General features: G+C 33.5%; 1 protein-coding gene across 4 annotated transcripts; it reads left to right on the top strand.

The window, feature by feature from the left end:
* Window positions 1-421: 421 nt before the first annotated feature.
* On the top strand, window positions 422-3,768 carry LOC107962002 (ABC transporter F family member 5). Of its 4 annotated transcripts, XM_016898209.2 has the most exons (7): window positions 422-1,724; window positions 1,810-1,925; window positions 2,009-2,131; window positions 2,818-2,916; window positions 3,013-3,057; window positions 3,144-3,217; window positions 3,317-3,768. In XM_016898209.2, the coding sequence occupies exons 1-7, from the start codon at window positions 650-652 to the stop codon at window positions 3,399-3,401; spliced, it is 1,617 nt and encodes a 538-aa protein (XP_016753698.1). In that variant the 5' UTR covers window positions 422-649; the 3' UTR covers window positions 3,402-3,768. The 4 variants fall into 4 exon arrangements, with proteins under 4 accessions (XP_016753698.1, XP_040971900.1, XP_040971902.1 ...); XM_041115966.1 differs by having other exon boundaries at window positions 3,144-3,572; XM_041115968.1 differs by lacking the exons at window positions 3,013-3,057; window positions 3,144-3,217; window positions 3,317-3,768 and having other exon boundaries at window positions 423-1,724; window positions 2,828-2,908.
* The last annotated feature ends 14,152 nt before the right edge of the window (window positions 3,769-17,920 follow it).

Below are 17,920 nucleotides of genomic sequence, written 5' to 3'. Positions count from 1 at the left end.
CGTGACACTTAAAATGAGTTTTAAATGTCAACTTAGATGTCCAACCAACTAAATTAATTGATTTTTTAATTAAATATATTTAATTAATTAAATTTTCTAAATTAATTAAAGAAAAATGTTAATTTAGTTTCCCAAAATAATCAAAACCTATGGATCAAATTAATCCTTGAACTAGAAAAAAGAATTATTGGTCTTTTTTTTTCTTTTACTTTTCGCAGTAGAAATCAAATTGACTAGTCCATAATCGATTAGATTTTTTATTCAAAATGAAAAAACAAAAGATCAATTGAATGGAGGTTCAAGCAAATTAGAGTAACTAATGTATTTTTTGTTTTTTTACCAAATTTTAAGTTCAAATTTTTTTTTTAAGGTGGTCCATCTTTTTATATTTTTCTGCCACTTATCTTTGTTTATTTGTGTATTATGTGCAACACAAATAGCAATGTATAGAGGTTAGAAATCTCCCTCTTTCACCTGTATATCATCCGTCTCCCCTGCTCATCTCATCTCGTCTCAACTTGTGGGCTGAGAGTTTCTCTTTTACTCTACTGGCTGAGAAACTCCCCCATTGCCTTTCTTCACACCTCTGTTCTTTGTCCTTTTTTCCTTTCATTTCCCGTACTTTCCTTCACTTTCCCACCGCCCAAACATGGTGCTCTCCACAAAACTCCACCGTTTTGACCTTCGTTCAACATTCTTCACCTCTCCTTGCCCCTCGTTTACTCCCAATTCCTCCTCTTTAGTCTCCCGCAAAACCTTTAAATTTAAACCAACTAAAATAACCGCCCAAGTTTTCACTCTCAGCGTTGAAACCTCCGTTAAGGACCCTGAAAGCGACATTGAATCACTGATTTCCTCCAATACAGAAGAAATTAATCGGAAACGTTCCAGCAAGCAATCCATTACTGGTGCGTCGGGTATTTCCTCCGGCGTAAAGCTTGAAAACATTAGTAAGAGCTATAAAGGAGTAACTGTTTCGAAAGATGTGAGTTGGGAAGTGAAAAAAGGCGAGAAAGTTGGACTGGTTGGAGTAAATGCAGCAGGGAAAACGACCGGGTTGAGAATTATAACGGGACAAGAAGAACCCGATTCGGGGAACGTTATAAAGGCCAAATCAAACATGAAAAATGCATTTTTGAACCAAGAATTTGAGGTTTCGATGAGCAGGACGGTGAGGGAGGAGTTAATGAGTGCTTTTAAAGAAGAAATGGAGATTTCTGAAAGGTTAGAGAGGGTACAGAAGACGATAGAAGGGGCTACCGAGGATTTGGAGTTGATGGGAAGGCTTTTGGATGAGTTTGATTTGTTGCAGAGGAGGGCTCAGGCTGTGGATTTGGATGAGGTTGATGCTAAGGTTAGTAAGTTGATGCCCGAGCTTGGGTTTTCCCCCGAGGATTCCGATAGCTCTGGGTTTCATTTTCTTTCCACAACACGAAGGAAACAAAACTTGTTTGCACCAACCATTTCCAACAAGCTTATCCACCCTCCACCACTCCATGCTCCCCCTTTGCTTCCTTCCATATCCAGAATCAATGGAAAGATGAAAGCTTGCTGCAGGGCAATCTCAACCACATATCCAATGTCTATCACCTCTAGATTCAACCCCTGTTTCATCACTAAAGTGGCTGAACCTAACGCTGGCTTAATCGGCGATGAGGATGATGTATTACAAGATCCTAACACACTTTCCCACCTCAAAACTGAACTCTTACAGCAACTCAAAGGTATGGTCCTCCTCTATATTTACCTCAGGATAACATGGTGAACATCTCCTGAGATAATTGTCTTTTTCTGTATATGTGTTCCAAGGAATCAATAGAGGGATTTTTGGAGTCCCATCCTCAAAGAAATCTGACGTTGAAGCTATGGTGAAGCTGCTAGAATCTCACAATCCAACTCCAGATCCTATCTTGAATCTAGAAAAGGTGAACTTGAACTTATATTCTACTTGTTGAAATAATGTTAAGGATATAGTTTTAGAGTTTTTTTTTCTATAAATGGGATGAAGGTAGGTGGTTGCTGGAAGCTACTTTATAGTACTATTACAATCTTGGGTTCCAAGAGAACAAAGCTTGGGTTGAGGGATTTCATCACTTTGGGAGAGTTTTTCCAGATCATTGATATTGAAAAGGTATTGTATACATCTAAGAGTTTCTTATGCACTCTAAATACTGAGTTGCTTGAGAAATGTCAGGACGGTTTAATATATTATTTATTACCTGAGTTTCTTATGCACTTAAATACTCATGTTTTAGGCTTGATTTGATAAAAGTTAATTACTAATATTATTAGCTTTGAATGTTTTATGATTTTGGTAATAGAATAAATTTAGTGTTAATCGTGAATTTATTTAGTTTGTCAAATACTGTACTATGAACTTGATTTAATTTAGGTTTCAAGATTGATTTGATAAAAGTTAATTGCTAATATTATTAGTTAATTATAAATTTTCATCAATTAAACTCCAAAATTGGAATTAAAAACTAAAAAGTTAATACACTATTTTCTTTAGGTATCAAAATGTATAACTTTGTCCAATACAGTTACCACATTAAACTCAAAAAAAAAAAAAAAAGAAGCAAGTACCACTTCAGGAAAAAATGCAAGTACCACTTTAGAAAAAAATGCCAAACTTAGGTACCAAATTATGCATTAAACCTTTACAGGGACTTATACCACAACTGAATGATTTAAATATCCAGATTCTCATCCTAGTAGTGAAATAAAAACTGGTGTGCCATTTTTTCTATACGAAGCTGGATTTGTGATGTGATTCGTGTTTTACTAACATTAGCATTTGGTGATGGGAAAATGGAGAGCAAAGCAGTTAACGTGATAAAGTTCAATGCCAGAGGATTGAAATTGTTAAATGGGAAGCTCACAATTGAAGCTTCCTTCAAGATCGCATCCAAATCAGTTAAACCTCCTTTCTTTCTGCCTTTTCTTATATATTCCACCAACATACAAAACCTGGATCATGATTCAAGTGTATTTTTGTTTCAAAATCTGCAGAGAGTTGATGTAAGTTACGATAACTCGACAATCACTCCTGATCAGGTAAGCTGTAAACTGTTGTGTACATCACAGAGAAATACTCAAAATTTCCCAAACTTGAAGCTTAATTTGTTTTGGTGAAAGCGTAGCTGTTGAATGTGTTCTCGAAAAATTATGATGTTCTGCTTGCTATCTTCAATCCGGAAGGGTGGCTGGAGATAACGTATCCTTTACTATTTCTCCTAGTGCTTTGGTGGATGTTTTGTGGTATTAATATTGTAACTTCACATTGTTGTTCCTTGAGTTGGGTTTAACACTACAGGTATGTAGATGATACGATGAGGATAGGGAGAGATGATAAAGAGAACATCTTCATATTGGAAAGATCAGAAGAAGACACAGTCTAGCTGCCATTATACACATCAATTTGTTGACATAAAACTCTGTTTTTCATTTCATACAAGGTCCAGTTTTGTAGTTGGCATTCCTCATTTTATATGGTTGATTTGGAGCGCCCGGTCTTTCATCACTCTTTATCTTTTCCACGTTTGTTGGAATTTTTTACTTTTTAGGCTTTATTTCAACTCTTTTTAATCCGTTAGTATAAATATTACCCTTTGTAGAATAACAGGAAAGGAGAAAAAAAAGGGAGAAGATTGAAATCATAATTGTTTTTAGTTTCTCTGCATTTTTTTTTCTTAATTTTCTTTTTTACTTTGGTTTTAATTTTAAACTTTCAGACTCTTGTTTAGTAATTAAATCTTTACTTCTACACTTTGATTTATTACAGTTGATGGACAATGAGATTGGAAAGAAGATCAATGGAGGCTCATGAAAGAGGAGTCTCTTCTTGAATGAGCAAAAATCTCATCTCAATCTTATTCTTCAGTTTTATTTGATAAATGTTTTGATATAACAAATATAATATTTTTTAATAAAACTTGATAAATTTCAAATGACAATTTGTTTCAAAATACTTTTAAGGGAGAAACTTTTTAAAATCTATCTTTCAAATACTTAGAAAATATTTTTAACTTTCAAGTTCAAAAGTATCAATTCCTTCTATAAGGTATCAATATCACGATTCAAGTGTTGATACTTGGGGATGAAGTTAGAAAATTTTTTTAGGGGGTCAAAATTAAATTGTGACTTTTACGATAATAAAAATACAATTTTTAAATGATTAAATTAAAATTTTATTATTTTTAGGGAGTCAAAATATAATTTTATCTTTATTAATTTAAAATTTTAAAAATTTTAAACGAGCAAATTAGCAAGTTTTTCATTTTAGGAGGTTGGGTTCCTACCAGCCCTCTAGATTCGCCTTTGTCTATACCCATTTGACATTCAAAATTTAGGAAAATTAAACAAAAAAAAATATCAATACTTTTAATAAAGTTTCGATATCTTTTCTCAAAGTATCGATGTCTAATCTTGTATGAATACAGTTTTTGAGATTCGGTGTTTTAAAAATTAAAGAAAATTATTGAAATATTTTAACTTTTAATCTGTGAATATTTTAATTCTCAATTTAAAAATATATTAATAAAAAGAAAAAATTATAGATGAAAACGCATGAAAGAAATGGCGGAAGGAAAAAAGAGTATTAATTTTTTTTCTTTTTAAAATTATTGAGTCAGATTGTGTAGCAGCTTTATCAATCATTGAATGATAAGTTTATTGGCAAAACTTTATTACTGAGTCATAAGTTTGACCACAGCCATCTTCAAAGTCCAAAGAATCCTAGTATTTTCCCGACTCAGTTGATGATGCAACCAATTGAAAGACCAGCACATCTTCATGATCAAGAAGATCCAGATTGTTGCTGCTCTTTGTGTGAATTCGGCCCAGAAAGAAGCCTGATACAAGGTTTTTCTGCAGATGGAAAACCTTTGTATATGTTTAAAGACCTTGTAACTGGACATTGTCCTTGGGCTTTAAATTGCTCATGTGAGTTATGCGCAGATGACCGAATGACCGCCTGGATTGATAGCATGGACAAAACTGCATCAAAGCCAGGAAAGAAAAACAAAAACAAAAACTCCACTCAATCTGAGTTTTACAAGAGATGGATGGAAGGAGATCCAAATATCGGTCCTCTTGGAGAAGATAATGGTAAATTTATTTACCTTGTTGATTACTCATCTCACAAATCTTCACCAAATACACAGGTCCCACCAGAACCTTGTAAACCTCCTTCTCCTCCTCCTTCAAAACCATTCACTATACCCCTTGAAAAAAATTTCAAAACCGTCAAGACAGAAACTTTTCCCTCAGCCCTATTATAAAAAGATAAACAAATGGGTCAAGAAAAACCCAGATTTCCTTGCTTCTCAAAACCCAGTCCCTACTGTTTGTATAATGCAACCTACAGCGTCATATGACAAGGAATTCCCTCCTCTTGAAGAGTATTCAGAAAAAAATTACACTCATGCACCAAAAATCCCTTCAAAAATTCAGACAGATATTTTTGGTGCACCCTCAAAAATAAATGCCGCAGAAGCCACTTTAAATTGGCAAACAAAAAATGCTATTGCTCAAAACCATGCTTTAAAAAGGATTGATACAAAGATCTCAACTGTTGAAGCAAAGATAGATGACAATACCAAGAATTCCAGTCTGGCCATTTTTCTGGTGGTAAATCATCAAAAGTGAAAGTGGTTTTGCCTATAGAAGTTTTTGGCATTTGTCTCTGCGGTGCAGAAGATGATTCTGGTATATCTTGCATTTCTTCATCATCACTTGGTTCTTCCACTTTGGTTGTTTGGAAGGCTTTCAGAATATTTTCATCTTCTGTTTCTGTTTTTTCTGATGAAGATTCTGACACTTCTGGGGTGCTTGTATTTTCCCATGAATCAGTTCAGTATTATCTGACTCTTGTTCTCCTTGATCTTGCAAGGTTGAAATTCTTGGGATTTTGGACTTTATGTAATCCTTTAAAAAAGTTGTTAAAGGATTTTGATGTTTGTCCTGGATCATCAGAGACTTTGAAACTTGCTTTGGAGGAGGCGATTTTGGTGGTGATTCTTTTATAATTAGCCTCTTTCCAAGCTTCTTTTCTACTTGGTAAGCTTCACTTTCAATGGAAATTAAGAAGTATGAAGCTGAGAATAAAAAGAAAAAGGTTACTGAAATAGTCACAGGGACTGCAAGAAAGAAGAATTTGAAGCAGGTATGCTAGGCCAAAACACAGACCTCTCCTCATGGGTCATACAAACAGGCACTGCCTTTTAGCTTCAAACCCTTAATCCAAGAGACATACGCTATCCTCAGTGATATTGTTATCACTGATCAGAATTTCAATATTTTTTTTGTGCAGGATCCATTATATGAAAAGCACAGAGCATACTTTATTGTAACTCTTTTTGTTAACTCATCTAAATTTTTTTGAGAAGAAGAAGACTTAGAAAAATTTAGAAAATTTAGAAAGCCATGGATATTAAAACACACTCATATTTTATTGATAGAAAGCTCGATGATTTTACATACTGGTTTCTTCTCCTTTTTATAGCCAAAAGAGGGATAATACAACAAAATAGTAAATAGTAACAAACAGTAGTTGTTATGACATAAAGTAAGCAGTACAACAAACATTATTAAAGAATGACAGTACTATAGACATAAAGCAGCTGAATTATGAATGACATCTTTCAGCTATTTCTATTTGAGTGGGGATACTGAGCACTATCCACGAAATCATCACAATTTGCTATCATGTCTGGTTCTTCAAAAGCACCGCTATCTTCGTCCATATCCTTATTTCCATCATCGTCTTGTTCTTGATGCAATTTTAAGAGATTGATTTGACTGCAATACCACGGGTATACTTGGGACCATTCTAGGGGATTTAGGATACTCTCATAATATTCCTGTATGGCTTTTAAGATTCCTTTGTGATAAGGCTTATATCTTATAGGCCATGTGTCCCAAGGAGCATCAATTTCTGGAGGTGGCCATACTTCAAATGGATAACCTTGCTGAGTTGGCAGAGGAACTTCTGTATGATCCTGTATTGCACATCATGTTTTCTAATATCTTCATCAAGAACTTTGTGAATCCAAGCAGTAGGGAAAGAACCTAACTGGATTGCTTTTCCTCGTGTAACAAAATACTGAGGCTTGTAGAAGATGATAACCATATAATTTCCTTTATTTTCTTGGTAACACTGATCAATCATATTTAACCATTGAGTTAAAGGATAGAACCAACATAAAAAAGTGAAAAATTTTTGATGGTGTGGTTCAACATTTCCTCTAATGGCTTTTACTAGAAAATAATGGAGATCAGGAATGAGAATTTGAATGGCTATGTGGTGGAGATAAGTGAGATACCACAAGAACCATTTTACTTCATCTGGTTGTTCAACAAATTCAAACTCGATAGGGTGGATGAAAGGATAATTAGGATGTACACCCTATGGTTGTAAGATGAGTCCACCAAAATTTTTAAAGACTTGGATCTGGTATTCAAACATCATGTCCTTTGTCTTTGAATGAAAGGTTCCTTGCTCAATCAAAGTCATCACCTCAGGAGGAAACTCTAGATTGAGGTTTGGAGCAACAGAAAAAGCAGTAGGGAAAGTGGAGGATGAGGAAGATGGTCTGTACATCATAATGGGTCTGAGCTGTAAAATTCTTCTATAGGCAAAGATTTCTAGTTTGGGCTTGGAAAGCAAATCAGCAAGGACATTTTGCTTTCCTTTTATATGTCTGACATCAAACTTAAATTGAGAAAACCATTCAGCCCATCTGAGGAGTTGAGGGTGAGAAACTATTTTCTGCTTGAATTTAAGCATTTGTAGAAAGGATGACATGTCCATTTCAACAAGAAAATAGTACCCTTGAAGATGAAACTTGAATTTTTCAATACCTCTTTTGACAGCAAGAATTTCTTTAAAAGTAGAGTGATAATTGAATTTCTGGAGAAGAGAATGAGCTATCTTTAATCCAAATGGCATAACTTTCTACTGGAAATGTCTGTTAGGAATGCAGAATCCTGTTTTTGGTCTATCATCAAGATGTATTCCTAATTGCTAAAATCCAGCTTTAAGATCAAATTTGGAGAAGACTTTAGCTTTTGCCAGGCTTGAAAAGAGTAAATCATTGTTTGGCAAGGGGAACTTGTCATCTTGAAAGAAATAATTAAGTGGTTGATAGTTTATCACCAGTCTTAATTTTCCTCTGATTTGCTCAGATCTTTTATTAACATAAAAAGCTTCACATGCCCATTGGGAGTCCGATGGCTCAATCAAATCTTGTTGTTGGAGTTCTTGGCATTCTTGTTCTGCCAGCAATAGATGAACTGGATTCATTCCTTGGTGACTGGCTTTTGTTGGATTGATATCTTTATTTTTCTTAAAGGGAAGATGAATGAAGAAATCTGAATTTTTCCATAAAGGATTTGGGCATTTTTTTAGGAATTCTGAGTGAGAATCTGCACAAGATTGGGTTTTCAATTCCTGAATGATGTAAAGGATTTTTTCTAACTGGATAGAAAAAAGTTTTGGGATTTTCACAAAAGGTTGGAAAAGATTTTTGAATCTTACTCCATCTGGGAGTATTCTCAATTGTTGGGCTTTTGTGTAGAGGTCAAAACCTACTACAATATCTTTTCCTGGGAGTTTTGAACCAAGCACTGTAGTTTTTACACAACTACCTAGGAAGAACTAAATAGTAATAGGTTTACTAATTAAATGGGTAGCAAAAGGGTGATCAATAGCAAAATTGAAGTACCTTACATGGGGCTTCCACCATTATGGAGGTAAAACATCCGGGTTCATGATGGTTTTAGCTGCTTCAGTGTCTATAAAGGCAGTTATAGTAATAGGTTTACTATATCTGTCAAAATAGATCTTAACAGGTACATGAGGAACTGGGTATCAGAAAGATTCTGATTCTAAACTTTAGCTTGCATCATCTGTATATTTGAATAATCTGATTCTGGCTCTGAAGATTCGCTAAGAGAAGCAGGAATAGCACAAATCGTTTTGTCTGATGGTTTATCTTCAATGGAGCAAACAGACTCAATATCATCTTCTTCTCGAATTTTAATCCCTGATCGTCTCACCATTTGTGCAATCTTCTTAGCTTGCTTGTTTTTTGGAAATTTTTTTGAAAAATGTCCTTTTTGATTACAGATGTAGCAACGATCAGATTTTGTTGACTTTCTTTTCTTCTTGAGATATCTCCATTGAGGCCTAACTCTTTTCTTTTTCCTTAAAGTATTTTTTGGAAAAGAATGTTTTTTGAAATGCTTCTTCTTTTTTTGTGCGACAGTCACATAACTGTTCTTTTGCACATTTGTACTTCAAATAAGAATCATTACAGGCTTTGTCAATCTTCTTATCACCATGGAGATAATTTTTGAATATCTTTCTTCTGTTTTAGATATCTTCTAAAGCAATAAAGACTTCTTGTTAAAGTTCTCCAACTGTAATTTGGAGAATATCTTTATTTTGTTTTTGAAGAGCTTGATTGACTGCAACTTGAATTGGATCTAGAAGAGATGAGAGGATGACTGGCTTGAGATTTAGATTTAAACCTAAAGCACAAAATAACTTAGTCATTATTTTAAAATGCTTTGCTAAATCCCTTTTTCTGTATGAACAACATTTTCTTTTGTAGAATTCCCTTCTTTTCAGAGTCAAAAAATCTTCAGAGTTTCCAACAAAGTACTGATGTATGATTCGGATTGGTTGGGCCAGGTCTTGAAGGACTAGAAACTACATTTGATCATGTTGGGTAATAGCATTCCACCAATCTCTTAACATTCCCTAAATCTGGAAACAAATTCCATGAGAATGTTGTAATTGCTATCTTCAGTTAATTTGCGAGTTTCTAACCAGGAATGGAATTCTTGAATCCTGTCTGGCCATTTTTCTGGTGGTAAATCATCAAGAGTGAAAGTGGTTCTGTCTATAGAAGTTTTTGGCATCTGTCTCTGCGGTGCAGAAGATGATTCTGTTATATCTTTCATTTCTTTATCATCACTTGGTTCTTCCACTTTGGTTGTTTGGAAGGCTTTCAGAAGATTTTCATCTTCTGTTTCTATTTTTTCTGACGAAGATTCTGACACTTCTGGGGTGCTTGTATTTTCCATGAATCAGATTCAGTATTATTTGACTCTTGTTCTCCTTGATCTTGCAAGGTTGAAATTCTTGGGATTGTGGACTTTGTGTAATCCTTTAAAAAATTTGTTAAAGGATTTTGATGTTTGTCCTGGATCATCAGAGACTTTGAAACTTGCTTTGGAGGAGGCGATTTTGGTGGTGATTCTTATATAATTGGCCTCTTTCCAAGCTTCTTTTCTGCTTGGTAAGCTTCACATTCACTGGGTATTTTTGCCTCTTCAGTAACCTTTTTATTTTTCTTCTCAGCTTCTTGCTTCTTAATTTTCAAGAATATCTCGTACGTACTTGGTTTAGTACGTTTTGGAAATTCTAGAAAAGTGATTCTTACTCCCTTTGTTGAAAGAGAATTGTTTTTTCTGATTGACGGAAACAATTTAATTGTTTCTGTTCTCTGAGGTGGCTCAGGAATCTTTCTTGTATCTTGAAGAGTCTTGATTTTGTCTTTCAGCTTATGGATTTCTTTTTCTCTTTGAGCGAGATGAGAAAAGAAATCTTGTCCTGGTACTGTCGGTGTAATACCCCCTACCCGTATTCATTGCCGGAATAGGGTACGAGGTATTACCGGAGTTTACAATTTTTTTATATTCAATATAGCCCCTTTATAAATATCTAACCTTTCCTGGAATATTAAATAGAGACCAATCCACTTCAACCAAACCAATTCAACATATTTTCAAGATAAATTCATGCATATTTATAAAATAACGTCATCACATACCCAAAACCAGGTTTGTTAACCATACCAATGGCTAACTCTACATTCATTTCAAAGAATCATTTACTTTATTAACTTATACATGCCATTGATTTCCAAAATAAAGTTTCTTTATATACCGAAATCCTGAGGTTGATAGTGTGATGTGTCTCCGACCAAATCCGACCTCCGAGCTCTTAACACTACAAAACAGGGGAAAAGGAAACAGGGTAAGCACTTTGTGCTTAGTAAGCTCATGTAACAAGAATTATACTTACCTAATATTTTCAATACAATACAATAAACATTCCTATATCCATTCAATGCATTATTACCCTAACATCCACAAACTCAACATTCAAGTTAGTACAATAATTTCCCTATACCAATAATATATACCATGATTGATGAGCTCATCAATACCATGATTTCCATTTCCTTGTTATTTTTCCATATTTATCCCGTTGAATTTATCGGAATTTCGATGGATTTTCAAAGGTACACTTTTAGTGTACAATTCCGGGTTCGTCAATTCATATTCATGTGTGCACATTTCCATTTCAGAGAGCACACTCCCGCGAACCTCAACCTTGCAGCGGGATTACCAGTCCAGGCTAAATCCCCTACAATATAAACTCATAGAGTATTGTCGGGATTACCAGTCCAGGCTAATACCAGTCCAGGCTAAATCCCCTGCAATATAAAACTCATAGAGTATTGTCAGGATTACCAGTCCAGGCTAAATCCCCTGCAGCGACAATTACTCTAATGAGCTTGGATCTAAATTACCAGTCCAGGCTAAATTCAGACCCTAATTCGGATTACCCGTCCGGGCTAAATCTATTTTCCACATACTCTTCGGGAGGGCTATATCAGGATAGGATCACCCGTCTGGGCTAGATCCTTTTTACCATCAATTCCTTTTCAGAGATCTATCGAAATTTCATTTCATTCAACCAGGATTTATTCCCCTTTTTTTTATCAAATATATCAATGTTTCATAAATTTTCATACAATGAACTTTCAAATCATATTCACATCAATAACATACATTTTCAAGCATTTAAGAATATAATTCAAGTTACATGAACTTACCTTGATACTTGTTCGTCTACAAAAATCTACTAATCCTGAAATTTTTCCTTTCCTCGATCTAGCTTCGTATCTGAATCTTCTGGATCTAAATAAATAAATTTAATTATCAATTTAATACATTTCATGTTCATATGCAACAATTTCTATAATTTCATTATTATTATTTATAGTTTATTCAAAGCTGTCTATTTGAGTTATAGTCACTAAATTATTTATAACTCGAGATACAGAACTCCAAATTAAGATCCGTTAATTTTCCCTGAAACTAGACTCATATATCTTCTTACCTTAAAATTTTCAGAATTTTTTGTTTATCCAATAAGTAAATTTTATTCTTTAAAATCACCCCTATTCTGCTGTCTGATAGCTCTGACCCTTCTTCACTAAAAATTAATTATCTCTTCATACAGAATTCGGATGATGTTTCTGTTTGTTTCTCTTGAAAATAGACTCATTCATAATTCTAGGAATATAAATTTAAGCCCATAATTATTTTTATTAAATGTTTTATAATTTTTCAAAGTCAAAACAGGGAAACTCAAATTTATTCTGACCTTGTCTCACAAAATTCATTATATCTTATGATTTACAGATCCATTGCTTACACCGTTTCTTTTATGAAAAACTAGACTCAATAAGATTTAGTTTAATATTTTTTTCATCTTCTAATTCTATTCCTACAATTTATGGTGATTTTTCAAATTTAGTCTACTGCTGCTGTCAAATATTGTTTTAGTGCAAGCTGTTTATTACCATTTTTCCCCTAAGCTTTTAATAAATAACAATGTCATCCCTACTCAATTAGCCTCTCAATTGAGCTGATTTTTCTCAATTAACACTTTATTCTATCACCTTAAACTAGTTTACAACCTTTAGGAATCAAAATTTCAGCAATAGACTTTAATTCCAAACATTTTCACAATTAGGTCCTAAAAATCAATTTCTATTGAAATTACCTAATAAAATCATCTCATAAACAAATTAAAGCTTTAATTTCATTCTATTTCATCATAAAATTACAGCACTCAACCATGGTGACTTTCAATTTCATCCATGAAATCAAAAACTAATGAATTTAATAGTAGGACATAGTTGTAAAAGTCTTAAAAACACAAAAATTACAAGAAAAAGGCAAGGATTAACTCAATTGGTGCAAAAATTATGAAATACCAGCTTAGAGAACCCTCCTATGGCATTTTTAGCTGCTGGAATTGAAGATAAATGAAGAGAAATCTAGATATTTCCTATTTAGTCCTAGCTTTATTTAGTTAATTTTGCAATACTCCAATTTTGCCCTTAATTTATCAATTTTCGTGCTGATTTCATGCCCTTGCCATCCAGTCATAATAAATTTTGGGTCTAATTTTCTTTTAAATCCTTTCTCATTAGACTCTTAAGCTATTTAATCATTCTAGCAACTTTTACACCTATTACAATTTAGTCCTTTTCATTTAATTGACTACCCAGACATTAAAATTTCCTAACAAAATTTTAATACTACATTATAACATTTCATAAATATTTATAAAATTATTTTTGACTCGGTTTTACGAGATAGAGGTCCCGATACCTTGTTTTTACCCAATTTCTTCAATAATTTCTTTTTCTAACTAACCACTAAATCAGTAAAATTTTTCTATCAATATTTTCATACGATTTTCCTATCATATCAATTTTCATGAAAAAATATTGAAATAAATTTCTCTTTAAATCGGATTTGTGGTTACGAAACCACTATTCCGATAACCTTGAATTTAGGCCATTACAGCCGGTTCTTTTGCTACTGCATCTAATCTCTTTTGCAAAACCTGGATAAGATCTCTGACCATCTTGGTATTGTTATCTATCTTTGCTTCAACAGTTGAGATCTTTGTATCAATCCTTTTTAGAGCATGGTTTTGAGCAATAGCATTTTCTGTTTGCCAATTTAAAATGGCTTCTACAGCACTTATTTTTGAGGGTGTACCTGAAATATCTATCTGAATTTTTGAAGGGATTTTTGGTTCATGAGTGTAATTTTTTTCTAAATACTCTTCAAGAGGAGGGAATTCTTTGTCATATGACGCTGTAGGTTGCATCATACGAACAGTAGGGACTGGGTTTTGAGAAGCAAGGAAATCTGGGTTTTTCTTGACCCATTTGTTTATCTTTTTATAACAGGGCTGAAGGAAAAGTTTCTGTCTTGACGGTTTTGAAATTTTTTCAAGCGGTAGAGTGAATGATTTTGAAGGAGGAAGAGAAGGAGGTTTACAAGGTTCTGGTGGGACCTGTGTATTTGGTAAAGATTTGTGAGATGAGTAATCAACCAGGTAAATAAATTTACCATTATCTTCTCCAAGAGGACTGATATCTGGATCTCCTTCCATCCATCTCTTGTAAAACTCAGATTGAGTGGAGTTTTTCTTTTTCCTTTTCTTTCCTGGCTTTGATGCGGTTTTGTCCATGCTATCAATCCAGGCAGTCATTCAGTCATTTGCGCATAACTCACATGAGCAACTTAGAGCCCAAGGATAATATCCAGTTACAGGGTCTTTAAACATATACAAAGGTTTTCCATCTGCAGAAAAACTTTGTATCAGGCTTCTTTTTGGAACGGATTCACACAAAGGGCAGCAACAATCTGGATCTTCTTGATCATGAATTTGTGCTGGTCTTTAAATTGGTTGCATCATCAACTGGGTCGGGAAAGTACTAGGATTCTTTGGACTTTGAAAATGACTGTGGTCAAACTTAATCTCAGTCGTTCTATCTCCCTTGGATGTGATCTTACCTGTAGTAGATTGGATTGGTTGGCTATGTTCAAGCAATTGTTCATAGCTAGTAATCCATTTTTCTGGGAGGAGTTTGATGAGTTCCTTCTTTGGAATTTGCCTTGGAACATGAATACAATGAGGTTGATCATTTGTGTTTACTGAAAGAAACAGGGAGTCATCTGTTCCATGCCTTGAAAGATTAAAGGCATGATCTTGAATTCTGTAGACAATCTAGTAATGGAGGGTTGCAGCAATAGCTGAAGCTACTTGGGGTGCTCCTGCTATTTGAATCTGGACTTTCAAGGCTGTAGGGAGAATGGGATCTGCCAAAGCCATAGTAAAGTTTGGAAATAAAGTAACCATTACTAGGCCAGAATTTAGAGTTGCCTTAATAATAGCAATACATGCATTTTGGTATTCCAAATATCTGGAATCCAAGAGTGCAATTCTTGTTACTACAGGTTTTCCAGGTGTACCATGGTAGTTTAGAGCAAGACGTATGGCACCAAAATGGATATGAGTATATCCTACACGTTTCCATTCTGCTGAAAATTCTGCTGGAATCTCAAGTGTAACAAACTGCTCTGGTGAGGCTGCAGAAATGGGATAACTATCAAACCGTGAGGCTTGAATATATTCCCTTGCTTGTTTGGCAGAACCTTTGATTAAGGTTCTAATAGACTTTACAAGAGAAAAAGCAGACTTTCTATAAGCATTATAAGGGTTTACAGTAGGAAGATCAGTAGGCTGAACTTTATCGTCTTCACTTAGGTATTCTATTTCATAAAGGGAAGAGATCTTTTTTGCAGAGTGGGATTTAAGAGGAAAATCTAGTAAAGAGAGGGGAGTTGAAGAAGCTAAAGGTCTTGCTAACATATTTTCAGTCATAATTGAAAGTTTTCTCTAAATCTTTCTATCCTAACAGAAGAATAATAGATGAGTTGTTGAACCTTCTGGCTCTGATACCAATAACGGGGAGGATAGTCACAGAGACTGCAAGAAAGAAGAATTTGAAGCAAGTATGCTATGCCAAAACACAGACCTCTCCTCATGGGTCATACAAACAGGCACTGCCTTTTAGCTTCAAACCTTTAATCCAAGAGACATATGCTATCCTCAGTGATATTGTTATCACTGATCAGAATTTCAATATTTTTGTTGTGCAGGATCCATTATATGGCAAGCACAGAGCATACTTTATTGTAACTCTTTTTGTTAACTCATCAAAAATTTTCTGAGAAGAAGAAGACTTAGAGAAAATGAGAAAATTTAGAAGGCCATGGATATTCCCCTATTTCTCTCTTATCTTTTTCATCTGCAACTTTTTAATAAAGGGTAGTTGTATAGGTACTTTTCAGTCCAATTTTTCACCACACTGGAACTTTCTTTCTTAACTTATGTTTAGGGTTTCAGTTGCATAAACTAAACCTCTCATTATGGGTTCCTCTATATTTTTATTTATTTTAATATATATCATAATTAAATATAAGTATTCTTTTATACATTTAATTTTTAATAGAAATATAATTTTTAATTATAATTTGACATAAATATAAATATTTTATATTTTATCATTTGATTTAAATAATTTATTATATATTTTTCAATATGATGTCCTTAATACTCATTTTCTATTATAGTTGTATTTGAATATAAATATATCGCACTATTGATTTTAATTTTAGTGCTACAGTATTTCATCTCACTGCTATAATAACTAGTCTTATCGCAACCGTTGTTTTTAATCTTACTAGAGATAAACAGATTACCCATCCAAAAAAGGCTTTACAATTTATTTTATTAGACCTGTGTTGTCAATCCATTGATAAATGGATGTCCATAACCTCGTCAAATTTATCCTATTGTAACCCTTAAAGAATGAATGAATGTCCATAACCCATAAATTCATTATCTTGTAACCCCTAAATCATTTATAGTATCTTAATATTGGTCATTAATACTTTGTAACTTATGGTACTTGAAGCCTTATAAATAGAAGGCATGTACAAGTTTATTGTATCCCAAGTGAAAATTGAACCATCCTTCTATTTCTTTATCTTTCTTTCTCTCTTAATCTTGTATTCTTCTTTTAGTTTTATAACACATTATCATCACGAGCCTTTATAAGTTCATAGTTAAGTTCACATCACTGAGATTATATATAACTTGCCCATAAAGCTCCAATTGAACTATATATATTTTCATCATTGTTTTAATTTGTTTATCATACTTCTGTAAAAAGAGAAATATTCAAAACATGCAAATCAATTTTATATACATATTAAAATGATAATTATATATACATATTTTTTAAGGTTACAAAAAGAAAGTTCAATTATTTCAATTTTTTTAAGTAATTATTACAACTATTCCTCTCTATGTCAATATTTGACATATTATTATTTCACAAATTTGGTATATATATTTGGATTGTTTTATTATTGAGAATGCTTATTGTTTTACTTTTTTTTTAGTGATTATAATGTCAAATTTTACCAAACTTAAATTTGTGGCCTTAGACATCTTAGGCAGAATTTATTTGTCATGGGTGCTAGATGTTGAAATTCACCTAGATGCTAAAAGTCTAGGGAATACGATATTAGAATATGAAGAAACATCTAATCAAAACATGGCAAAAGTAATGATTTTCATCCGTTATCATCAACATGAAGGATTAAAAGTGGAATATCTCACTATGAAAGACCTTATTGAGTTGTGGAATAATCTGAAAGAACAGTCTGGCCATCAGAAAACGACGATACTCTCTAAAGCTTGTTATGATTGGATACACTTACGGTTGCATGATTTTAAGACTGTAAGATAATATAATTCGGAACTTTTCAAAATTAGTTCTCAACTGAAATTATGTGGAGAAAACATAATTGAGGAGGACTTGTTAGAGAAAATATTTTCAACTTTTCATATTACTAATGTGCTCCTACAGCAGCACTACTGGGAAAAAGGTTTTAAAAAGTATTTTGAATTGATTTTATGTCTTTTGGTGGCTAAACAAAATAATGAGCTATTGATGAAAAATCATGGAATTCGTCCCACTAATTTTGCATCATTCCCTGAAGTGAATGTAGCAATACACAATAATTATGAAAATGAAAAATATATAGGTTGCGACTGTGCCTGTGGTTCTGGACGTAGTGGGGAACGTGGTCGAGGACGTACTAATAACTGTTATCAGGTGGTCATAACAATGATACTTTAACCACCAGAAAAGGAATAACAATGAAGGACAATAAAGAG

This window comes from Gossypium hirsutum, chromosome A06, assembly GCF_007990345.1.
Source record: "Gossypium hirsutum isolate 1008001.06 chromosome A06, Gossypium_hirsutum_v2.1, whole genome shotgun sequence".
NCBI lineage: Eukaryota > Viridiplantae > Streptophyta > Magnoliopsida > Malvales > Malvaceae > Gossypium > Gossypium hirsutum.
This window is presented reverse-complemented; position numbering and strand designations above follow the sequence as displayed.

Bases quoted from the DNA above. Each gene is read 5' to 3' on its own strand.
- LOC107962002 (XM_041115966.1), top strand. From the start codon at position 650: ATGGTGCTCTCCACAAAACTCCACCGTTTTGACCTTCGTTCAACATTC. The intron at 1,926-2,008 runs GTGAACTTGAAC...AATGGGATGAAG, and splicing joins CTATCTTGAATCTAGAAAAG to GTAGGTGGTTGCTGGAAGCT. The intron at 2,132-2,817 runs GTATTGTATACA...GGGAAAATGGAG, and splicing joins AGATCATTGATATTGAAAAG to AGCAAAGCAGTTAACGTGAT.